The sequence below is a fragment of the Brachypodium distachyon genome, chromosome 3 (assembly GCF_000005505.3).
Source record: "Brachypodium distachyon strain Bd21 chromosome 3, Brachypodium_distachyon_v3.0, whole genome shotgun sequence".
NCBI lineage: Eukaryota > Viridiplantae > Streptophyta > Magnoliopsida > Poales > Poaceae > Brachypodium > Brachypodium distachyon.
The window spans coordinates 3,465,467-3,488,623 of record NC_016133.3 but is presented as its reverse complement, the minus strand read 5'-3'; the positions used below and the strand labels follow the sequence as shown (position 1 = coordinate 3,488,623).

The window sequence follows — 23,157 nt, the reverse complement described above, 5'->3', positions numbered from 1 at the left end:
GATCCTAGAGTAAATTTCACAGAACCAGTCTTTTCGCGGCCGGGATTTCACAAAACCACGGTTGTTACTAATAGTCTCAGAAAACCACAAATATTGGGGCCGACTGTCCCACAAAACCCAAATCAAAGGGATTAAGGCGTCTGGCACAATTTCTGTTAGCTCTCTGTAACTTGTACAATGCAATGAGTTGTGTTTTAAACTCATCTAATATAGTACTCCCTTTGCCCATAATTCTTGTCACTTGTTTTAGTTCAAATTACAAGAATTATGGGAGGGAGAGAGTATTACTAAAAGGATGTATCCATGGTCTGTAATACTTAGTTTTTCTCAAGAAAAATATACTAGAACTTATGAAGTATCCATGTTGTCAGGCATGCTGCACAGCAGAAACAAAACATATGTAATCCATATGAGGAATGAGGATGATGCTTACACTTCTTGCAACAATGTACAAGAGAGGAATCCATGGATAAGTAAAATCCCATGGCACATTCTAGTATTTCAGAGCCATTCATGTGATCTCAATGCCTTTATGTTCACATTAAAGAATAACCATATACTAGAAACTTAACAATCATCATGGGATTCCATCAACAAGGTCTTGTTCATTCATTACACACAAACAGCAACGCTGCCAGGCATCCCTGCATCCATCAATCTGCATTGTTCCCACATGTATCAATCACAATCAGAAATTAGTAAAGGGATGCAAATAAACGAGACAAGCCTCCATTCTTGCAGTATATGTTTCCATGTCGGCATGTCCTAATTATCACCACAACCTACAGACATCAACACAGGAACACGCATTTGATCGAACACCTACCAGACGCAAATTCGAGACCACCAAAACTGAGAAATGTACAGCGCCATCACACGATCTCCGCCGTCGCTGCCGCGAGAAGCCCGACGAAAAGGAAGAGGAGCGGGACCAGAGCGATGACGAGGAAAAGCTCAGCAGCGGATAGCCGCGCGTTCCCGGCGGCCTCGCGCCGCGCCGCGATGAGCTCCGTGTGGAGGAGGCGCGAGTTCCGGAGCTCGAGCTCCTGCGACGAGAAAAAACCAGTAAGACGCGGCGTCCGAGCTGAGCATACTCAGACTAGGCGAAAACATAGGAGCGGGGGGGCTACCGAGGAGGAAGAGGAGCTCCGGCGGGTCGTCGTCGAGCGGGGCGGCTGCCTGAGGGAGGAGAGAAGGGCCGACGCCTTGGAACAGCGCAGGGCGAGGAGGAGGGCACCGGACCCCGGCGTCTGCTTCTCCTTCTCCATGGCTCCGGGAGGGCCACTCCTTCGCAAAATCACAGGAAGGATGCGAACGTAGAAATCGAGGTGAGGGAAGAAGGAGATAGAGGGAGAGACGGGCGGCGGCCGGAGACCTTGCGGGTTTCGGGGCGGTGGCGGCGAGGAGGGTAGGCCTGGTAATGGTTTGGGTTGAAATGGTCCGGAAGACCAATGCGTGAGGCCTGCTAGGCTTCCGGAACGACTGGGTTCTGACTTCTGGCCCAAGCTGGAGATAAACTCTCGTTGCAAACTTGCAATTTTACTGTACTGTTTTTCCAATAGCGAAGGCGATGGCGGTGTGTTATCTTTGGGGCATCTGTTGAATCTGACGTGTGAAATAGTTGAATCTGAAGATCAGATGGATAAGATATGAGTATGTTATTTTACCTGGGATTATTTTAATCCGACCCGTGAGAATTCGTAGCAGAAGCAGTTGAATAGAATTAAGCAAGAATTTACAAACGACAAACGGTCCAAAGAAAGCACCCGTTGGCGTAATTTTTGTACTCCCTTTGTCCAGAAATAAATGACTTAGTGCAAAATTCATTCCTCAGTTTGCAATATCAGACCAATCTCATCCTTGCGCCGGTTTAGTTGGCAAACATGCAACAGTTGTGAGATGAAAAATAAGCTTATCGGAAAAATATCCAAGACCACGTATCACAACTTCACAAGGCTTGAAGGTTGACAGTCGAACAACCCTGCAGTGACAAAGGCGACAAGATCCTAATTCCTAAAACAGTCAACCAGAAATATTATACTGCTCGTTCGTAACAGATTTGGAAGGCAATACAACACCAATATTTGGAACGCCTTCAAGCCTAGTTTTGAAAACAGGACCGGACCCACCGGTATAAACCGGAACCGGAGCTCTCCGCGGTTTGTTTAGCGCACTGGACCGGACGGGCCACTGGAACGGGAAAAACCGGATGAACCGGGCGGTTTAGGTAAAAACATATGAACCGGACGGTTTGGCTCGAACCGCCCGGTCCAGTTCTCGTTCCAAAAATCCCCCGTCTCCCTCGTCCCGCCGCCATCGAGCCGCCGCCGGCCGCCTGCCGCTCAAGGTCGATCCCGCGCCTTGCCGTCCGCCGCCCGCCTCCCGCTGATGCCCCGCCGCTCGATCCTGCGCCTCTCCGCCCGACCGCGACCAGCGCCGCCCCGCCGATCTCCTTCCTCGCCGGCCTCTCCGACCACATCGGCACGGACCCGAAGGCCGCCGCCGAGGCCTTCTCCGACGAGCACGAACAGCCGGACAGGGCGCCCCCTACGCCGCCACCAGAACCAGAGCTGCCCGCTCGAGCTCCGATCTGCGGGGCAGCAGGGAACGGGGGAAGAAGGCGTCGGCGCGGGAAAGGAGGGAGGCAGATAGCAGGGAACGGGGGAAGAAGGCGTCCGCGCTGACTCCTATCCGGAGCTCCGGCGAGCTTCCATGGCGGATCGGCCGAGCAGGAGCGTACGGTGGCCCGAAGACGTCGATCGTTCGATCCGTTCTTTTTGGCCAGAAGAAGAGTCGACCTGTTTTCTTGGGCCAAAACGACGGATCCATTTTTGGTTCCCAGAAGATGGGCCGCGAAGCAAGCCATGGGCCTCAGGTGCAAGCAAACCACCATGCCTCGGCCCATTAGTTAAAAATATATATTATTTTATATCTTAAAAAACCACCGGTTCAACCGGAAAAACCAGAACCGCGAGCCTCGTCGGTTCGGTCACCGGTCCGGTTTTCAAAACTAGGCCTTCAAGATAATACCCGTACCACAAAATCATCAAGAAAGCAACTAATGCATGGAACAGATCACCCATCTGGGAGTAATCTGGGAGTAACCATTAGTACGACTGTAAAAGTATACTATAATAGAAACAAGAATCCAAATGTGAGAACAAAACTCGAAGACCAATCTCCTGCTAACCACCTTGCACAGCATACAGAAATCACATATCACAAACCTTAGTCCATAGGTGGAACTAGCGAAATATAATTCCAGATTTACTAATATTAAGTCCACAGTTACGCTAGCACCACAATTTCCAGCTTCAAAGCACCATCAACATACAAAAGATGTTCAAAAATCCAGTTTCCGAAGGCAACAAAAGCATCTATAAGTGTATGAACCACCTAAAGATCTATCCGCACCACAAGCACCACCAAATACAGTAATAGTAAACACGAGACACATCTACGATAGCAAGACAATGGAACAAGGCCAGGTAGCTTAGGCAGCAACCTCCTCTTCCTCCTCATCATACTCTTCCTCATCTTCAGCTGTGGCGTCCTGGTACTGCTGATACTCAGCAACCAGGTCGTTCATGTTGCTCTCAGCCTCAGTGAACTCCATCTCGTCCATGCCCTCCCCAGTGTACCAGTGCAAGAAGGCCTTCCTCCTGAACATGGCAGTGAACTGCTCGCTCACACGGCGGAACATCTCCTGGATTGAGGTCGAGTTGCCGATGAAGGTGGACGACATTGTCAGGCCTGTGGGCGGGATGTCACACACGCTTGACTTCACATTGTTGGGTATCCACTCAACAAAGTAAGAAGAGTTCTTGTTCTGGACATTAAGCATCTGCTCATCCACCTCCTTGGTGCTCATCTTCCCACGGAACATGGCAGAGGCCGTGAGGTAGCGGCCATGGCGGGGGTCAGCAGCACACATCATGTTCTTTGAGTCCCACATCTGCTGGGTCAACTCTGGTACAGTGAGGGCACGATACTGCTGAGAACCCCTTGAGGTCAGTGGTGCAAAGCCAACCATGAAGAAATGGAGGCGAGGGAAAGGGATCAGGTTGACTGCAAGTTTCCGGAGGTCAGAGTTCAACTGGCCAGGGAAGCGCAGGCAGCAAGTAACACCACTCATTGTTGCAGAAATAAGGTGGTTCAGATCACCAACTGAAAAGCAAAAGAAAAGGCCAAGTCAGAATAACACGTATCTAAATCATAGGACCAAGGTAGAACAGCACTAAGAATGTCCAAATTCATTTCGATCATGAGTGCCAGAACATAGGAAATGCACAACAGAAAAAGAGGACTATATGGTTGTAAACCACTGTATTGTAATAATTACTAGGAGCAGAGAATGGGAACTAGCATAGTGATGACTGTAAACTACTATATTGTACCAATAGTTACTGAGAACATTGTATCAGAACTAGCACAGTAATTGGGCTAATCACAATATGTTTTAACTTACAGGTGGGTGTAGCAAGCTTCAGAGTGCGGAAGCAGATGTCATAGAGAGCCTCATTGTCAAGGACCATGCACTCATCAGCATTCTCAACGAGTTGATGAACAGAGAGCGTGGCGTTGTAAGGTTCCACCACAGTGTCAGAGACCTTAGGGGACGGGAAAACTGAGAACGTCAACATCATCCTATCTGGGTATTCCTCCCTGATCTTTGAGATGAGCAGGGTACCCATACCAGAGCCAGTTCCTCCTCCCAGAGAGTGGCAGACTTGAAATCCTGTGATACATGACAATCATACTTTAGCTTGGATGTCATTTTAGTTGACAAAGATAGAAGGTAATGAAAAATGATTGCAATTGTGTATGTGTTGAAATGTGCAGCACATCTACACAAATGAGGTACATAAATGATGCTTTGCTCATCTTCAAGAATTTACTTGGAGAGGGGAACAGCTACCATTAATATATAACCCACACTAATGTTTGGAAGCAAAGGATGCAACAGAACCAACATCAACCCACCGAGTGCTGTGAAAAAATAAAAAAATCTCAAGCTATGGTAGAAAACTAAAGCCCAAACTACTCGCCGTAGCATCAAATTTTGCATACCAACAGATGCATGTCTTATTCAGTTCTACTGTGAACCAATGCCGTTGTAACTGAAGAAGTTGCAATATAGAGCAAAGCAGGGTTGCACATTTGCAGCTACGCAGGCCAAACGGGATGCACTGGATCTCTCATATCCACTTACAAATTACACGCACAAAAAAACAAAGTTGTTGACAACTACCTCATCAATTGTCTATTCGCCGGATCTCGGCAGTTAGAACAGCATAAAACCATCCAAAATGGCTACCATAACAAGAGCACAAATAGGATGGATCCCAATCGCTCAAGTACTGGAACCCAGATCTGCTAGTCCAGAACCAGGGCAACCACATCCTCCTACGCAAAATGGGGGCAAAGCCCAGATCTACGAGCTAAGAACCCTAAAATCGTAGCATTCGAACTAATCATTTAACACGGAAGGACCACCAGATCCACAGGCCCCAGAAGCATACGGGATCTCGGGAACATTTCCAGAAAAAAAAACCGTCTAGATCCAGTCGGAGGGTTATACCTTGCAGGCAGTCGCAGTTCTCGGCCTCCTTGCGGACGACGTCGAGGACGGAGTCGATGAGCTCTGCGCCCTCGGTGTAGTGGCCCTTGGCCCAGTTGTTGCCGGCGCCGGACTGTCCGAAGACGAAGTTGTCGGGGCGGAAGATCTGGCCGTATGGGCCCGAGCGGAGGGAGTCCATGGTGCCCGGCTCGAGGTCCATGAGGACGGCGCGGGGCACGAAGCGGCCGCCGCTGGCCTCGTTGTAGTAGACGTTGATACGCTCGAGCTGGAGGTCGGAGTCGCCGGCGTACTTGCCCGTCTGGTCGATGCCGTGCTCGTCGCAGATCACCTCCCAGAACTTGGCCCCGATCTGGTTGCCGCACTGGCCGCCCTGGATGTGGAGGATCTCTCTCATGGCGGCGGCGGCGGGTGGGATAGGGTTCCGGCGAGGTTTAGGAGGAGAGAGGGGAAGGGAGTGTGGAGGCGCCGATTTGATTTGTGGGGAGTGGGAGCGTGGGCGGAGGGGAGTTTTATTTGGAAGGCGTGCGTGAGGGGAGCCCTGCGGGGTGAGGTTACCGGGTTCGAAATTTGAAATTCGTTTTGAGAGAGCAGTGGTGTTTTGGGGGCGGTGTGATCTGGAACGTTCGTTTATACGCTGCTTCAGGGTGGATTTCACTCTCTTTTTGTTTTACGGAAGATGGCATTTTCTCCCGGATATTCCGGTGACATGTTTTTTTTGTGATTGGATCCTGTATTTGTGTCGAGTATCTACTTTTGTTACGTGATGATGCGAGCATGTTTTTCCCAGTAATGTGCCGTCACGTCTATGCGAGAAGGGAGTAGTCACGTGTGTCTATGGGCTGATGTATAGAGAGCGAAGGGCCTCCCAATACCACCTTCCGAGATTGGAATCAGTGGTAGGGGGTGGCGGCGGCGGCGGTCCTAGGGTTCCGAGTCCAGCGGCGTCGGCAACGTTCCTGGGGTTTCAAGACGAGTGGCGAAAGTTGGGCCAATAATTTGGGAAGGGACAAATGGGTTATGAGAGCTAAAATACATTGTTTTGGGCTAAATTGAGAAGCAAATGGGCCAAGTATATATGGTGTATTGGAAAAACTTTATAGGCTTGGGGGGCAGGGCCCTCCCCGGCCTGCATTGGTTCGGGGCAGATCCGAGTCGGGGCCAGGGTGCATGCGGGGCATTGTATGTCTGCATTGAGCAGGCGCGGTGGTAGTTGGAGTGTAATTTGTGCGAACTTCGGGATTGGGAGTCGATGGAATCAGGAAAATTCGAGCTACGTGAACATGTGCTTTCACCAGTTCCGCCCAATGGATTCAACTCTAGGGAGTTGAATGTTTGCCCCAGTTATGACTGCTACGTCCATGGATCATGGAGATGGAGTGCTCCCGAATGAAACCTTGGTCTCATAAAAGAATAGAGTCGTAGTTATTGGAAGTTGTTGTCGATGGCCAAGATAAGCGCAAGAAAGGAGCAAAGATCTATAAGAGCATCCACACTCTTTAGTTTTTCTGCCTCTAACGCATAGAGACAACCTCTAAGGACTGCAGCCTGCTGCCTCTAAGGTTTAGAAGTAGGAAGTGCCTCTTTCTTTAGAGGCAACCTCCAAGAAGTAAACACCGCTAAAATAAAAGGGATAGAGAAAAATCATGAGAGACATGCATGTCAACTTTACTCAGACGTGGGACACAGCTTAGAAATAAAATTGACTCTAGCCGCTGCATCATTTGGTGATAAGCTTAGAGGTATGTCATGGGTCTCAACTTAGAGGTAGAACTACCTCTAAAAAGTGTGGATGCCCTGAGTCCATGGACGGACACGCTCGACGAGATATCTACTTGGCTACCCAAGTTATAACCATTTCTAGTGTCAACGATCCAAATAAAATAGTATAAAGAAAAATATGGAAGAATTTTATAGGAGTGGGAAACCTGGCGAATAATTTTCATGGAACGATCATCAATGAGTTTTTTCTTTCTCAGAAAAAAAGAAAACAAGAGCTTACATCCCATAAAGATCATATAGATATTTTCAACTGCATATCAATCTAGCTGGCGGTATGTCCTCGTCAGATTACAGCTCAAACTTGGCCAACGAAAAGATAGGTATCCAGTAGACGGTACTTCGCTGTCGAGGGCTTCGTTCCAACAACCGCATCTTGGTGGTTGTAGTCGGCTTGAACTAATCACGCCTCCATCATATAATAAACAGCTTTTAAAAATGACGTCTCATGATTGCATCAGAAGCTTATTCCCTAAACCAGAAATTAAGCAGCATGCCGTACAAGGGACGTACGAACCAGGCACATTTAGGCTGATTTGGGTACTGCTCCCGATTTTTTCACATCCTTAGCCATGCGAACACCAAGCTATCCACGAATACAGAAATCCTAGAAACAGAAAATAAGTAAATGGAACTTCCTCCGACCATATAGTGTTTCAAATTTTATACTAAGACCGTACAAAGCTGTATTAGATCATTTATTATGGATCGAAAAGAGTAGCAAAAATGAATACAAAGCGAAAATAGCCCCACTATGGATACAAAATCGGGCATTGGACTGAACACAAAATCATGTTCAGGAGGCAAAATTATACTCCGGCAAAATGTCCAGCACGTATTTTTAGACCACCAATTTACCAACGAAATATGAGTTATATACCACAATAAAGTATATTATCATTGAAATGTTCTTTTGGGTACAAATTTATTGGTATTTGTTGATCAAATTTGGTCAGATCATTTTGCCAAGATGACCACTAACATTAGCGTATATCATGTACAAAAACAGAAAGGGTATCTCACCGTAAATGTCTAGTTTTCATTCTACAAACTCCATTTTCTGCTTATCTTTACTCTGTTTATGTTTTGTTTTCAAGAAAAAGACGGGAAAAAAATCCACCCCTGAGTGGAGAATGCTTCCATGTCAAACAAAATAAACGAGTAAACATAAATATGGCAGAGGAACACCAGTTAATGTCTAGGTTGGACATCACTAGCGTTTGTCTTCCTTTCTTTCTTTGTAAGAAGGAAATGGACGCCACAAACGTAACCTCTACTCTAAACCCCACCATTACACCATTACAGCAATGCATAATTGGCCCCCGCAACTTGCGATGGCCCGTACACACGACACACCACCGCGCACATGAAACTGAGTACTGTATGTTTACTTTGCACTGCAAACTGGATCTTAAAACGGCCATTTGTATTTGTTAGTACGCACAGAAGGATCGATCCACATTGGTGGTCGGCTTAGCCACATGGAGTACCAGGGAGCGGCATCACGTGCCGGCCCCATGAAAAGCACAAAGCGCACTGGGTATGATACCGCCGTAGATCCCCCCGTGAGCTGTAACTAACCTGCCTTCCTCCGTTTAGTCACACTAGCGAGTGTAGTCAATGTTACGTGATCGATCGGTCAACATCACCGGTGTAATGAGATTTTTTTACAGATAGCCCACCATGAGTCTTCTGGCTCCTCTGTTCTTGCCATTTTTGACATAGCCCCTTGGCCCTTCCCCGCATATCATGTAAGGACTAATTCCCTACCAGCCGATCCCTAATTCTCTAACTTCTTTCTTTCATTTTCCCTCTCCTGTGGACTACTCGTCTCCTAACCGGCGCCTCCACCTCCTACAGATTGGCACCATGATCCCCTTTCCTCCATGCTCTCCTTATTGGCATTATGATCGAGTCCCTTTCCTCCATGCTCTCCTTGGAAGGCACTGTCACGTCCACTACCCATGACTTTTTTGTCGCCGCTAGCCACAACACACGCCCTTTTGTCGCCAGTCACCATCCCCGCCGAGTGAGCCGATCCACCGCCGCCGCCACCGCTTTATCGACCTCCACCCTTGTTGTACTAATTTATATCATTGTGCTCCTCGTCCACGAGGAAGGTGGTATCGTTGCCACTATATGAGAACAACATCGTGGTGGGCTGGTGGCGGGACCATTCCACTCGATGAGCATCCTAGGGGGCACGTCCTTCCAAGGCCATGCGACTAGGTCGAAATGGTGCCCTCATTGGTGACCCGTCCGTGCAGGTTGACCATGCACACATTCCCACAAGAGCGGACCACCTTCGGTACTCCCCACATAGCCCTACGTGTTGAACAACGTTGGGATCCTCTCCAACGTTGGGTTCCTAATAAAAAAAACTAATCCTTCCGATCCTAAGTTGTTGTCGAAATATTACATGTATCTAGACGCTTTTTAAAAATAGATATATTAATATTTGGGTAAATTTGAGTTAAAAATTTAGAATCAGAGGGAGTAAAAGAGATTTCCCTTGCATCCACAATCGTTGCAAACTTTGCGAGCCGTCAAATTCTCAAGCCCATGCCCAAAGCAAACGGTCCATCTCACTTGTTGGGCTTTACCGGACCCTATAGAAAGTGTGCCGTTGTACATGTTCCCGCGCAGATGGCGAACCCAGCAGCCCAGCTCGCGGGCGTGCTCCAGGCCTGCATCAAGAGGAGCCCCAAACCAAGCCGCGCCCACGCCAGGGCCGCCCACGCGCGCGTCCTCGCCGCCGGCCTCGGCGCCGACACCTTCCTCATCAACCGCCTGGTCGAGCTCTACTCCGTCTCCGGCCTCCCATGCGACGCTCTCCGTGCCTTCCGCTCCCTGCCCCGCCCCAACGCCTACTCCTACAACGCCGCGCTCTCGGCGGCCAGACGCGCGGGGGACCTCGACGCGGCCCGGGCGCTGCTCGACGAAATGCCCGACCGGAACGTCGTCTCCTGGAACACCGTCATCGCCGCGCTCGCGCGGTCCGAGCGCGCGGGGGAGGCGCTGGAGCTCTACGAAGGGATGCTGCGCGAGGGCCTCGTCCCGACGCACTTCACGCTCGCCAGCGTGCTGAGCGCGTGCGGGGCCGTGGCCGCGCTCGATGACGGGAGGCGCTGCCACGGGCTCGCGGTCAAGGTCGGGCTCGACGAGAACCTGTTTGTGGAGAATGCGCTGCTTGGCATGTACACCAAGTGTGGGGGCGTTGAAGACGCGGTGCGGCTGTTTGACGGGATGGCTTCCCCGAACGAGGTGTCATTCACTGCGATGATGGGAGGGCTGGTGCAGGCCGGGTCCGTTGACGATGCTCTCAGGCTGTTTGCGAGGATGTGTAGGAGTGGGGTTCGCGTTGATCCCGTGGCCGTTTCTAGTGTTCTTGGCTCGTGCGCTCAAGCTTGCGCCAGTGAGTTTGATGTTGTTCGTGCATTTAGGCTTGGACAGTGCATCCATGCCTTGATTGTTAGAAAAGGATTTGGGTCAGACCAGCATGTGGGGAACTCCTTGATTGATATGTATACAAAGTGCATGCAAATGGATGAGGCTGTCAAGGTTTTTGACTCATTGCCCAACATCAGTACCGTTTCTTGGAACATCCTTATAACTGGATTTGGCCAGGCGGGCAGCTATGCAAAAGCATTGGAAGTACTGAATCTGATGGAAGAGTCGGGGTCTGAGCCAAATGAGGTCACTTACAGTAACATGCTCGCGTCCTGTATTAAGGCGAGGGATGTTCTGTCTGCTCGTGCAATGTTCGACAAGATATCAAGGCCGAGTGTGACTACGTGGAACACACTTTTATCTGGTTACTGCCAGGAGGAACTGCATCAAGACACAGTCGAATTGTTTAGGAGAATGCAGCATCAAAATGTGCAACCTGACCGGACAACTTTGGCTGTGATCCTTAGTTCATGCTCCAGATTGGGGATTTTGGACCTTGGCACACAAGTTCATTCAGCTTCAGTAAGATTCCTGTTACATAATGACATGTTTGTTGCAAGTGGTTTGGTGGATATGTATTCAAAATGTGGGCAGATTGGCATTGCCAGGATCATTTTCAACAGGATGACTGAGAGAGATGTGGTGTGTTGGAATTCCATGATCTCAGGTTTGGCTATCCATTCTTTGAATGAAGAGGCCTTTGATTTTTTCAAGCAGATGCGAGGAAATGGAATGATGCCCACAGAATCCTCCTATGCTAGTATGATCAATTCATGTGCAAGACTGTCCTCCGTGCCTCAAGGTAGGCAGATACATGCACAGATCGTGAAAGATGGTTATGATCAGAATGTCTATGTGGGCAGTGCCCTGATTGACATGTATGCCAAATGTGGCAACATGGATGATGCACGAGTTTTCTTTGACTGCATGGTTACGAAGAACATAGTTGCATGGAATGAGATGATACATGGATATGCTCAAAATGGTTTTGGAGAGAAAGCTGTTGATTTGTTTGAGTACATGTTAACTACAGAACAGAGGCCAGATGGTGTCACTTTCATTGCCGTCCTAACAGGCTGTAGTCACTCCGGTCTTGTAGACGAAGCTATTGCATTCTTTAATTCCATGGAGAGCACTTATGGAATCACACCACTGGCTGAACACTACACTTGTCTCATAGATGGATTGGGGCGAGCTGGTCGGCTTGTTGAAGTGGAGGCATTAATAGATAACATGCCATGCAAAGATGATCCTATAGTGTGGGAAGTTCTACTTGCTGCCTGTGCTGTACATCACAATGCTGAATTGGGGGAATGTGCTGCGAAGCACCTGTTTCGCCTTGATCCAAAGAACCCATCGCCTTATGTGCTCTTGTCAAATATATATGCTTCCTTAGGCCGACATGGGGATGCATCAGGTGTTAGGGCATTGATGAGTAGCCGGGGAGTTGTGAAAGGTCGTGGATACAGCTGGATAGATCACAAGGATGGCGTTCATGCCTTTATGGTCGCTGATGATCTTCAAACGGATGGTGGAGAATCTAAAATGTTTAGCAACAAAGAGAGCACTGCTGGGATTACAGATATACATCAAGAAAGGACCTCTGCTGGCTGAATTGAGTCTGGAGTTTCTGCTGTCCATTTTGCACTGGAAGCTGGTCCGTTGTTAGCTTCCCAGGAGTGCCACTTGTGTGCAATTTACTCGAGAGTCTCAGCTTTCACTCTTTATGTAGCTTCATGTGGTACTGGAAGATGGGAAATAGTCTGAAAGTTTTGGCACGAATGAGCTCTGTTGCATATTAGGTGCAAATGAGACTACACGCTTGGTTCATTTCATCATATGCTGCAAAGGATTGGCCCCGATGAGCATGTACTTTGGTGTGTTGTTTCATGTGAAAGAGCAAAAGCAACTGCGACCCCATTATCCGAGGGTAAGCTAAATGGTTGGACGAAACACAGCAATTTGTCGTTTCTTTTTCAGTAACCATAGTTGTCTTATAGCAAAGGACATGGCTTTCATTACCATCCATATGCCCATGAGAGCAGAAGAGTAGTTGCACAATTGCCACTCATAGTATCAAGTGCACAATTTCAAGTAATCATTGTTTTTAATGCTTTATTTCCTCCAGCTACACGAAAAACTTATTTGGTTGAATGAACATGGGAGGATATGCAAGCATGATAGGCAACACAGGTGCAACTCCGAAACAAAATAAATTCAGATGATCAATGTTGTTTTCAAGCCAAGATTTTTTCATTAGTAACTTTAAGTACAGCTTTAATCATGATTTTGATGTTGACAATGCGGTCTAAAGTTTGTGTACGGCAAAAGTGCCCCATTTGCATACTATGTTGGTGTTGCCTTCGGGCATAGTACAGTTGGTATATCTTCCCCTGTAACCTTCACCTTGATTTAAGTGCAAAGCTTGCCAGAGAGACATCATGCTTACAATCTAAACTGATTGCTGCAGGCAATTGCATTCAGCACTTCAGAATCGTTGATTTAAGAGCCAGTGCAAGTAAATTTTGGGTAATCAATATCTGGCTGCGCTTCCCATTCTGTCCAAGATCCATCGTAAACTGGAATATCATGCTTCCCAACTCTATAGAGCCCCTGTAAACCGATATTGTTAGAGCCTGCTTTGTGGAGTCAATGGCACCATTAGAGAAGAGCAGGCAAGATTTCCAGACCAGAGCAAGTATGCAGGCAGTTACGCCAGATCCGCATGTGACGACAATCGGGTGATCAAGGGAAATCCCTGAAGAAACATCAAACTTGGTACTGTTATTGCTACTGTGTGGTGAAACTTTCATACATGATGTTACATATATTCCTGACGAAGTTTTTGTTCTTAGATCAGAAAATCTAGACAGTTGTATTATACATAACTGTTGTTCAGCTTTTGGTAGTGTATAAATTGGGAAAGTTGTTTACTTCATTTCTTGCATCGTAAAGGCCATGAGTATTCTAGAACAGTGAGGTGAAACAAATGAAACAGACTAGAACAGTGAGATAAAACGGAATTCAGACCTGCTTGCTCAAACTTTTTAGATAGTTCATCTGCAGGGAGAAGCATTGGTGAACCATCAAACATCTGGAAACGAACGATGTCAACTGTTAGCTATTTGTGGCTGTCCAGGTATGATGCAATATAATGCATATTTGCACTAATACCGACCTCAGGAAATGGAACACATTTTGTTCCAGGTATATGCCCACTTCTTACTCCTTTCCTTGGTTCTGGTTCTACGCCATCAAATCTATTTATGAAATTTCAGTGCATTTCATCACAGCAATAAGAAGGTAACTTTAGGGGAAGGTCAACAATAAATGAATCAGTTTCATTAAGTTTTGAAAAATAGGTGATAGAGAAAAGTCAAAACCCACGACAATACAGATTCATGTTTAATGCAATAACCTATTAATCTAAATGCCACCAACCTTTTCTTTTTGAAGGAAATTGTGATCCACTAATTTGTTGCAGGAAAGTTTCATGCCACATTTATGATCAGAGCTTCTACAATCGACTCTTCTAACAGGAGTAATCAAAGAGTCAAAATTAGGAGATGTTACCTGCCTCTTGATCGGGCATCAACTAGTTGGTGAGCCTGCACAGCTACATTGTATTTGACCTGTTACATGAACAAATCAGCATAACACACAGGGTGGATCCTCAAGATGTTAGTGTTACTGTCAATAATCTTTGAATTTTTTGTTTGAGTAAAGCTAGGATCTTCTCCAAAGAGGTTGAAACAAAGATCATGAGATAGGAATAATCCCATATTAGAAATAAGTCCGTTTTACCCCCCTGAACTTATCGCAAAGTTCAAAAAACACCCTAAACTCTGAAACCGGGTATTTTACCCCCCCAAACTTTAGAAACCGGACACCTGACCCTCCTCTGCCTGTATCTGCATTGTTTCGCTGGTTTTAGGTGGTTTTGACCCCGTTAACTGCCACGGTGGCAGCCCGATTCCTCTCTCCTCTCTTATTCTCTCGTCTTCTCCAGATCCCCTTCTGCGGGCGCTGCCTCTCCACGTCCACTAATTCCCAGCACGCGGGCGGTGTCGGCGCCAACACCGGCGGTGAGCGGAGATGTTGCAGTCGTGGAGTCTCCTCTCTCCATCCCCGCGACTCCCGCGCCGGTGTTGCAGTCCCATGGGATGCGTCAGTTCAAAGCAATTCCATGGCGGCGACGAGCGTGGCAGGGAGAGGAAGCCTCGCCGGCACAACTCGCTGAGGCGTCTGGTTAGTTACAGATCCAGCAAGAGGCATGAGGAAGAGGAGGAGAAGGATGAAGTAGTGGGGGTCGTGGTGGCTCAAACTCCCCAAACAGCCGCCGCTGGCGCCAGTGAGGAAGAGGAGGTGCCGAATCAGGTTCGCCGGCGTCAATTACCAACCGCGCCGCCACCGCCGGAGTCAAGGGTGTCACGCCGCTGCTGCCACAGGCCAGACTCCTCGATTTGGGAATATGAGAAGAGAGAGAGTAGAGGCCAGGCGTGGGAGAGGGTCAAATGGCTAACTTGACAGCGTGGTATGCCACCATGGCAGTCAACGGGGTCAAAACCACCTAAAACCAGCGAAACAGCCCAGATACAGGCAGAGGGGGGTTGGGTGTCCGGTTTCTAAAGTTCAGGGGGGTAAAATACCCGGTTTCAGAGTTCAGGGTGTTTTTTGAACTTTCCAATAAGTTCAGGGGGGTAAAATGGACTTATTTCTAATCGCAATTAACACCAACCGAGCAATTCATGATCAGATCTATCATTTACCCTTATGTATATAAAAACGCAAGAAATTTTTCAGGTAAAATGAAGTAACTTAAGTTTTCATATATGATGGAGAGCTAGCCTTTTCCAGTGTCCAGAATAGCTGAGGTTGAAATTCAGTCTGAAATGTGGAAGCATTTGCCTGCGAACAATGGAACCATGATTACTCAGTAAGAAGAAAATGGGGGTGGGTTTACAGTAAGATAGCCAGACCATCTTTAGAGCTATCTCACCAATTCACCATTGTAAGTAGTTTGAATAGCACTATTGGCAGCTTTGGACTTCAGAATTGTATCATCAGGGCAGTTGCTTCCAAGATTGTATCCAGAAGCTCGCCACTGAGGTAAACCTCCATCTAAGACCCAAACTTCATTGTGGCCAAGTACTCTGAACATCCTGTTAATTTATGAAGTATGAATAAATATCACCATCTTTTGCATGTAGAGGTAGAGCAGTTTACTAGTCTGGCATGTTTGCCAGATATACTTCCAAAGTGTGATGTCTGGGGTTATTAATTCATTCATTTTTTGTTGTTATGGAAATGGTGACCGATTCAACTTGCTGTCTGGCAACACAAATAAATGGATAAAACCATGACAGTGTAGTGTTTTAAATCGAGACACAGACACGCATTATCCATTCGTGCGTTTTGTCTCAAGATCAAATCTTTGGTGCTTGAAGTAAGCCACGAACAATCATTAAGACATTGGGTTGATAAGTAATTAACTCTATCAACTTGTATAGATGTGAAATGCTACAAAAGAGTAAAGAGGTACCTTCACATGCACTAAATAAAATAAGAAAAATATAATACCATGAACTTTGAACGCCTTACAATTTGACAGCTTAGCTTTCTTTGTGCATTAGCAGCATTCAATCTCATCATTTTGTTAAACTGAATCCAGCGTTCTGCTTACCACCAAACACGAGGCGCGCTGAAGAAGCCCTTGCCATCATAAACAATGACCTTATCATGGTTTGTGATACCAAGTGCAGAAACTGCTGCAGCAAAGGCCTCCTCTGATGGCAGCATGTGTGGCAACTGAAACAATTGCATCCAATAAAAACAAGTCATATATCTATATTCATAGGCAGGAATACCTTAAAAGACAGAAGAGAGGGAGGCTCTGTATTATGTCAACCGCCAAAAGCACCAAGAAATCCTTGCTTCCTATTTTCTCATGTCAATCGATCACGTAAAGAGGAAAGGAATAAATATCTGGAAACATTTCTCACGTCAGTCGTCCGATCAACAATGCCATCGATGTCGAAGAACAATGCACCAGGAATATGGGCCACCTGAGCATATCAGAATACATGAGCTGGGGAAGACATTGCCACAGAAAAAAAAGGGGGAAACAAAACAGAGTAGAACTAATCCAGAAACCTTGTACTCTTGCCATGGGTCCCTGCTCTCTTGTGGCATATACCAGGAGGCGTCCAGTACCTGAAACGGAGTAGTCAAACATAAGAGAGAAGAAACAAAACATAGCGTTCTCCAATCTCTGAAGTCTTGTGTGCACAGCGAAGATACACGGCATGAATGGAGCAAAATCACATCGATTATCCCAGTTGCTTCTTTCTGTTAATAATAATCAGTAAAATAAAAATCCACACGCCAACCCCTTGACTTGACTGGATGATAAGAACAGGTTAGTATTCCGTATCATCTTTCTACGGTGCAGGCGAATAATCCATTTCGGAACTGGAGATGGAAACGCGAAGTAGTTGAGAGATTCTTCACCTTGATGTCAGGCTGCCCTAGGTGCTGCTGCAGCCACTGAGCGGAAACAACTGGATCGTCCTGCGCCATCGGCCCGCCGTGCTGCCCTCCAGGTGGGTGCGGTGGGGAGCCGGGCAGGGGGCCTCCAAGAGGGAAGCGGAAGGGCAGAGAGGAAGGCCGCCGCCGCTGCCGGAGAAGATGAGTCGATTTGGACCCGTGAGGCAGCCGCAGCCAACAAAGGGTGTCAGCGCGGCGACAAAAATAAAAGGAAATACTTGCCGTTCTGGCGGAAGGAATTTTTTTTAATCGAGGTTCGGGCGCAAGGATTGGAGTAGTAAATTAGAGTAGTAATGAGCTGCAGTTGTAAGAATTTAAGCATGATAATCAACACAGGTGCAACTCCAAAGCAAAAAAATAAATAAAAAACGATCAATCTTGTTTCGAGCCAAGAATTTTTCATTAGTAACTTTAAGTACAGCTTCAGACATGAGTTTGATGCTGAAGATATGGTCTAACGTTTTTGTGTGGCAAAAGTGCCCCATTTGCATGGCCATAGTACAGTGGGTATTTCTTTCCCCTATAACCTTCGCCTTGATTCAAGTGCAAAGCTTGCCAGAGACATCATGCCGACAATCTAAACTGAACCTGCTTCAGAATTCTTGATTCAAGAGCCAGTGGAAGTAACTTTTGGGTAATCAATATCTGGCTGTGCTTCCCATTCTGTCCAAGATCCATCGTAAACTGGAATATCATGCTTCCCAACTCTATAGAGCCCCTGTAAACAGATATTGTTAGAGCCTGATTTGTGGAGTCAATGGCACCATTAGAGAAGAGCGGGCAAAGGTTTCCAGACCAGAGCAACTATGCAGGCAGTTACGCCAGATGCACATGTGACGACAATCGGGTGATCAAGTGAAATTCCTGAAGAAACATCAAACTGGGTGCTATTATTGCTATTGTGTGGTGAAACTTTCATACACGATGTACGGATGATATTCCTGAATAAGTTTTAATTATTTGATCAGAAAATCTACATGGTTGAAGTATAAATCAATGTTGTTCAGCTTCCGGTATTGTATAAAATTGGGAAAGTCGTTTACTTCGGTTGTTCCATGGTAAAAAAGGACATGGGTGTGCTAGGAATTTCAGACTAGAACAGTGAGATGAAACATAATTCAGACCTGCTTGCTCAAACTTTTTAGATAGTTCATCTGCAGGGAGAAGCTTTGGTGCACCATCAAACATCTGCAAGACCGACAATGTATCATTAGCTATTTATTGTCGTCCAACGGTCCAAGTATCATGCACTATATTGCATATTTGCAGTTTGCACTAATACCCACCTCAGGGAATGGAACATTTTTAGTTCCAGGTATATGCCCACTTCTTACTCCTTTCCTTGGTTCTGGTTCTATGCCATCAAATCTGATTATGAAATTTCAGTGCTTTCCATCACAACAATAAGAAGGTAACTTTAGGGGAAGATCAACAATAACAAATGGCACAAGTTGTCACACAATGCATGTATCAGTTACATTAAGTTTTAAAAATAGGCGATAGAGAAAAGGCAAAAACCAAGACAATACAGATTCATGTTTAAAACAATAACCATTAATCTAGATAGTGAGCTAAATCATCGTATATGTTTGAAATAAAAACACTATTGCCCAACCTTTTCTTTTTGAAGGAAATCGTGATCCACTAATTTGTTGCAAGAAGAGTAATCATGCTACATTTAATTATGATCAGAGCTTCTACATTCGTCTCTTCTAACCAGAGTAATATTCAAAGAGTCAAAATTAGGAGATGTTACCTGCCCCTTGATCGGGCATCAACTACTTGGTGAGTCTGCGCAGCTACATTGTGTTTGACCTGTTACATGAACAAAGCAGCTCAACACAAATGTGGATCTTCAAGATATTAGTGTTTATGTCAATAAATCTTTGAATTTTTTATTTTACTAAAGCTAGGATTTTCTCCAAAAAGGTCGAAAGAAAGATAATAAGATAGGAATAATCCCAATTAACCCTGAAGGAGCAATTCATGATCAGATTTATCATTTACCCGTATCTATATAAACACAAGAAAGTTTTCAGGTAAAATGAAGAAATTTTAAGTGTTCAGATATAATGGAGAGCTAGCCTTTTCTAGTGTCCAGAGTAGCTGAGGTTGAAATTCCGTCTGAAATGTGGCAGCACTTTCCTGAGAAGAATGGAACCATGATTACTCACTAAGAAAAAAAAGGGAGTAAGATAGTCAGACCATCTTGAAAGCTATCTCACCAATTCACCATTGTAAGTAGTTTCAACAGCAGTATTGGCAGCTTTAGACTTCAGAATTGCATCTTCAGGGCAGTTACTTCCAAGATTGTATCCAGAAGCTTGCCACTGAGGTAAACCTCCATCTAAGACCCAAACTTCATTGTGGCCAAGAATTCTGAACATCCTGTTAATTTATGAAGTGTGCATAAATATCATCAACTTTTGCATGTAGAAGACTAGACGTAGAGCATTTACTTGAAATGAGAGAATGGCTAGTCTGGCATGTTTGCCAGGTATATTTCCAACGTTTATGCATTAATTCATTCATTTTTGTTGTTATTGAAAACGGAGACTTGCTCAATTTTCTGTCCGCAACACAACAAATTAGGTAAAACTGTGAGAGTGCAGTGTTTCAAGTTGACAGACATACACATAGTACTCTTTCATGTTTTCAGTCTTTGAAGTAAGCCATGAACCATCAAAAAACAATGGGTTGATAAGTAATTAATTCTGATCAACTTGTATAGATGAGAAATTCTACAAAAGAGGAAAGATGTACCTTCACGTGCACTAAATAAAATAAGAAACATATATTACCATGAACTTTTGACACATTACAAATTGACAGCTTAACTTTCTTTGTGCAGTAGCAACATTCAGTTTCATCATTTTGTTAAACTGAATCCATGCGTTCTGCTTACCACCAAACACGAGGCGCGCTGTAGAAGCCCTTGCTATCATAAACAATGACTTTATCATGGTTTCTGATACCGAGTGCGGAAACTGCTGCGGCAAAAGCCTCTGCTGATGGCAGCATGTGTGGCAACTGAAACGATTGCATCCAGTAAAAATAAGTCATATATCTATATTCGTAGGCATAGCTTAAAAGACAGAAAGGCATTGTATCGTGCAATTGCCAAAAGCACCAAGAAATCATTGCTTCTCATTTACTTGAGTCAAATGATCACGTAAACAGGAAAGGAATTAATATCTGGAAACATTTCTCACGTCAGTCATCCGATCAGCAATGCCATCGATGTCGAAGAACAGCGCGCCGGGAATATGGGCCACCTGGGCGTATCAGAATACATGAGCTGGGGACGACATTGTCACTCGAAAATGGGGGAAATAAAACACGGTAGAACTAAATCCAGAAACCTTGTACTCTTGCCATGGGTCCCTGCTCTCTTGTGGCATGTGCCAGGAGGCGTCCAGTACCTGAAACGGAGTAGTCAAATAGTACTATAAAAGGAAGGAACAAAACACAGCGTTCTCCAATCTCTAAAGTCAATGGAAGTAAAATCACATTGATAAACATATCCCAGTTTCTTCTTTCTGTTAATACTTAATAATCAGTAAAATAAAATTCCACACACGCCAACCCCTTGACTGGATGATAAGAACAGGCAAATAATCCCTTTCGGAACTGGAGATGGAAACGCGAAGTAGATGAGAGATTCTTCACCTTGATGTCAGGCTGCCCTAGGTGCCGCTGCAGCCACTGAGCGGAAACAACTGGGTCGTCCTGCGCCATCGCCCCGCCGTGCTGCCTGCAAGAGCCGAGATTCTGGACTGGATTGGGAATCGAACCCTTTCAGGTGAGGTGCGGTGGGGAAGGGGCAGCGGAAGGGGAGAGAGGAATGGATGGCCGCCGCCGCTGCCGGAGAAGATGAGTCGATTTGGACCCGTGAGGCAGCCGCAGCTGCCAGCTCAGCGACGACTTGGCGCTCTGGCGGAAGGATTTGATATACTGTACTGAGCTGCAGTTTTAAGAATTTTTTAGATGGAGACGACGACTAGCTGTGAACTTGTGATCGTGAGCAGGCCTGGACGAAAATACAGAAGTTCGACAATGTTACTGAACGCTTCCTGACTGGGTTCGCCAAGGGTTCCATTCATTAGCTAAATAACCAAACATGATTTTCTTTTCAGATCGTTAAGCTTAACAATTTTAACGAGCTCGCTCGGTGAGCACTCGTTAAGTTTCTAGGTGGCTACTCGAACTTATTTTTTGTTGGAATTGTGCTGTTATTTTTCTTTTGCTGTGTTATTTCCGACCTTTAAAGCGTTGTTTAGCTTTTGATATATTTTATTTGCTATCAAAATTTATCCCAAACAAATAATTAATGCCAAAAAAAATAGATCAACATGACATCTATTTATCTTAACGATTTTTAACGAGCTTAACGAGCGCTCGCGAGCTGTCAACGAACCGACCCAAACAATGGTCTCAGATCGTTAATGATAACGATCTTAATGAACACAAGGTGTGCTCGTTAGCCAGCCCTAATCGTGACATATCTTTTATTTCTCTCTCGCTTTGGATTCTTATTATAATCAGGACAGCTGCAAATTGAAAAGCGAAAAATATGGCCATCACGAAGGTTAGAACACTCTTTCTGAAGCTAATCCAACAACTGCTGAAGGTGGACCTTTTTACGGTACACTTTTTCGAGCCCATGCTACTCCAACACTCGCACGCTCATCAGTTGCTTCCTGTCAGCCAAAACTGCTCGCTTGACGCGATGTGCTTCCGCTGCCATGTTTCAGCAATGTGGCCTGGAGACTCCTGAGTTCACTTTGCCCTCCAGACCGAGCAGTAGTATTTCCCCATCCTAACTCACGTACTCTCCTAATTTTGAGCATATCAAGCGGGGATCTGGATTACTCAAATACTCCCTCCGTCCACAAATAAGTGTATTTCTAGGTTTTGTTCTAAGTCAAACTTTTCTAGTTTTGATCAACTTTGTTGAAAAAAATAGCAACACATATGACATCAAATTGATATGTTATGAAACTAAATTTTAAATGGGTCCAATGATACTAATTTAGCGTCATAAATGTTGCTACATTTTCTTATAAAGTTGATCAAATTTTAATATCTTTGACTTAGGACAACACCCAAAAGAACACTCCAAAAAAACACTTATTTGCGGACGGAGGAAATACACCGTCCATATTGATTGGTGTGCACCATAAAAAGACATCAAGATGATTACAACCTCAGCTGGATGGATGATGATTACATCCGCATTTGTCATAAGACAAGTATACCGAAAATGTCAACAAACTCAGCGGCATACTTTCCTGCCCTTCTCATACGATTCAAAAACAACTTGCAAGCTCTTTTTGGTCCGTAAGATCCTAGAAGAAATGTTAACTTTATAAAAAACACGTTTGGTCAAGTTAGAGAAGAGCAAAATATGTACTTCATTGACTTTTTATTACATGCATCTAGATGTTGTTTAGACATAAATACATTTATATTTACACAAACTTGAGTCACTTAATATGGGACGGAGGAAGTACTCGGTTATCGCACCCAAGTTCTTTGCTTGTCTCTATAGTGACCAAACTGTCTACAGACTGATCTTTACTTGCATCCTGTAAGACACTCTTTGGCCACTACAATACAATAACAGTGAAGATGACAAATTAACTCTTTAATATGAAATTAAAAGGAAAATCAAAACATATGAAATACCATAGAGTCACTGTCAACAACTACAGTCAGGTGGTAGCATACAAACTACACTTGGGTACAAATTAGCACAATACCCGTGCATCGCCATGAACTAAAAATGTGATACGGAGTACATA

At 45.5% G+C, this 23,157-nt stretch overlaps 5 protein-coding genes and 1 long non-coding RNA gene across 9 annotated transcripts; 2 read left to right on the top strand and 4 right to left on the bottom strand.

Annotated features, from left to right (window-relative positions):
• Positions 1-386: 386 nt before the first annotated feature.
• On the bottom strand, positions 387-1,491 carry LOC104583439. The gene is made up of 2 exons (XM_010235563.3): positions 1,131-1,491; positions 387-1,046 (listed from the first exon to the last, which is right to left on the bottom strand). The coding sequence occupies exons 1-2, from the start codon at positions 1,266-1,268 to the stop codon at positions 873-875; spliced, it is 312 nt and encodes a 103-aa protein (XP_010233865.1). The 5' UTR covers positions 1,269-1,491; the 3' UTR covers positions 387-872.
• Positions 1,492-3,217: 1,726 nt separating this feature from the next.
• On the bottom strand, positions 3,218-6,092 carry LOC100829397 (tubulin beta-3 chain). The gene is made up of 3 exons (XM_003569914.4): positions 5,582-6,092; positions 4,469-4,738; positions 3,218-4,167 (listed from the first exon to the last, which is right to left on the bottom strand). The coding sequence occupies exons 1-3, from the start codon at positions 5,973-5,975 to the stop codon at positions 3,494-3,496; spliced, it is 1,338 nt and encodes a 445-aa protein (XP_003569962.1). The 5' UTR covers positions 5,976-6,092; the 3' UTR covers positions 3,218-3,493.
• A 3,919-nt stretch (positions 6,093-10,011) lies between these two features.
• LOC100831549 (pentatricopeptide repeat-containing protein At4g20770) lies at positions 10,012-12,585 on the top strand. Its single transcript, XM_024462158.1, has one exon. The coding sequence runs from the start codon at positions 10,301-10,303 to the stop codon at positions 12,419-12,421; it is 2,121 nt and encodes a 706-aa protein (XP_024317926.1). The 5' UTR covers positions 10,012-10,300; the 3' UTR covers positions 12,422-12,585.
• A 416-nt stretch (positions 12,586-13,001) lies between these two features.
• On the bottom strand, positions 13,002-17,542 carry LOC100827678 (thiosulfate/3-mercaptopyruvate sulfurtransferase 1, mitochondrial). 2 transcript variants are annotated; one of them, XM_003569908.4, is made up of 11 exons: positions 17,318-17,542; positions 16,961-17,020; positions 16,810-16,872; positions 16,491-16,615; positions 15,807-15,969; positions 15,656-15,715; positions 14,381-14,439; positions 13,986-14,067; positions 13,838-13,901; positions 13,498-13,565; positions 13,002-13,420 (listed from the first exon to the last, which is right to left on the bottom strand). In XM_003569908.4, exons 1-11 carry the CDS (start codon positions 17,384-17,386, stop codon positions 13,310-13,312), a joined length of 924 nt encoding a protein of 307 aa, XP_003569956.1. In that variant the 5' UTR covers positions 17,387-17,542; the 3' UTR covers positions 13,002-13,309. The 2 variants fall into 2 exon arrangements, with proteins under 2 accessions (XP_003569956.1, XP_010233864.1); XM_010235562.3 differs by having other exon boundaries at positions 13,002-13,565.
• Positions 13,562-14,588, top strand: LOC112271910. Its single transcript, XR_002965448.1, has 2 exons — positions 13,562-13,946; positions 14,292-14,588. It is a non-coding gene; the product is annotated as an uncharacterized LOC112271910 (long non-coding RNA).
• Positions 17,543-17,715: 173 nt separating the features above from the next.
• Positions 17,716-21,342, bottom strand: LOC100825821 (thiosulfate/3-mercaptopyruvate sulfurtransferase 1, mitochondrial). Of its 3 annotated transcripts, XM_003569902.4 has the most exons (11): positions 21,023-21,332; positions 20,716-20,775; positions 20,566-20,628; positions 20,259-20,383; positions 19,579-19,741; positions 19,439-19,498; positions 19,110-19,168; positions 18,640-18,721; positions 18,478-18,541; positions 18,150-18,217; positions 17,716-18,071 (listed from the first exon to the last, which is right to left on the bottom strand). In XM_003569902.4, exons 1-11 carry the CDS (start codon positions 21,089-21,091, stop codon positions 17,961-17,963), a joined length of 924 nt encoding a protein of 307 aa, XP_003569950.1. In that variant the 5' UTR covers positions 21,092-21,332; the 3' UTR covers positions 17,716-17,960. The 3 variants fall into 3 exon arrangements, with proteins under 3 accessions (XP_003569950.1, XP_024317927.1, XP_024317928.1); XM_024462159.1 differs by lacking the exon at positions 18,150-18,217 and having other exon boundaries at positions 21,023-21,342; XM_024462160.1 differs by lacking the exon at positions 17,716-18,071 and having other exon boundaries at positions 18,170-18,233; positions 21,023-21,342.
• Positions 21,343-23,157: the final 1,815 nt, after the last annotated feature.

What these genes read in the sequence shown, in the direction of transcription:
- LOC104583439 (XM_010235563.3), bottom strand. Translation starts at nt 1,268, where the DNA reads ATGGAGAAGGAGAAGCAGACGCCGGGGTCCGGTGCCCTCCTCCTCGCC. An exon ending in GGAGCTCCTCTTCCTCCTCG is followed by an intron (nt 1,047 to 1,130) that starts GTAGCCCCCCCG and finishes TTCTCGTCGCAG; the next exon opens with GAGCTCGAGCTCCGGAACTC.
- LOC100829397 (XM_003569914.4), bottom strand. Translation starts at nt 5,975, where the DNA reads ATGAGAGAGATCCTCCACATCCAGGGCGGCCAGTGCGGCAACCAGATC. An exon ending in GAACTGCGACTGCCTGCAAG is followed by an intron (nt 4,739 to 5,581) that starts GTATAACCCTCC and finishes CATGTATCACAG; the next exon opens with GATTTCAAGTCTGCCACTCT. An exon ending in GAAGCTTGCTACACCCACCT is followed by an intron (nt 4,168 to 4,468) that starts GTAAGTTAAAAC and finishes TTTGCTTTTCAG; the next exon opens with TTGGTGATCTGAACCACCTT.
- LOC100831549 (XM_024462158.1), top strand. Translation starts at nt 10,301, where the DNA reads ATGCCCGACCGGAACGTCGTCTCCTGGAACACCGTCATCGCCGCGCTC.
- LOC100827678 (XM_010235562.3), bottom strand. Translation starts at nt 17,386, where the DNA reads ATGGCGCAGGACGATCCAGTTGTTTCCGCTCAGTGGCTGCAGCAGCAC. An exon ending in TTGTTGATCGGACGACTGAC is followed by an intron (nt 16,616 to 16,809) that starts GTGAGAAATGTT and finishes CAATTGTTTCAG; the next exon opens with TTGCCACACATGCTGCCATC. An exon ending in AATGTGTTCCATTTCCTGAG is followed by an intron (nt 13,902 to 13,985) that starts GTCGGTATTAGT and finishes GTTCGTTTCCAG; the next exon opens with ATGTTTGATGGTTCACCAAT.
- LOC100825821 (XM_003569902.4), bottom strand. Translation starts at nt 21,091, where the DNA reads ATGGCGCAGGACGACCCAGTTGTTTCCGCTCAGTGGCTGCAGCGGCAC. An exon ending in CTACTTACAATGGTGAATTG is followed by an intron (nt 19,499 to 19,578) that starts GTGAGATAGCTT and finishes CATTCTTCTCAG; the next exon opens with GAAAGTGCTGCCACATTTCA. An exon ending in TAAAAAGTTTGAGCAAGCAG is followed by an intron (nt 18,218 to 18,477) that starts GTCTGAATTATG and finishes ATGTTTCTTCAG; the next exon opens with GAATTTCACTTGATCACCCG.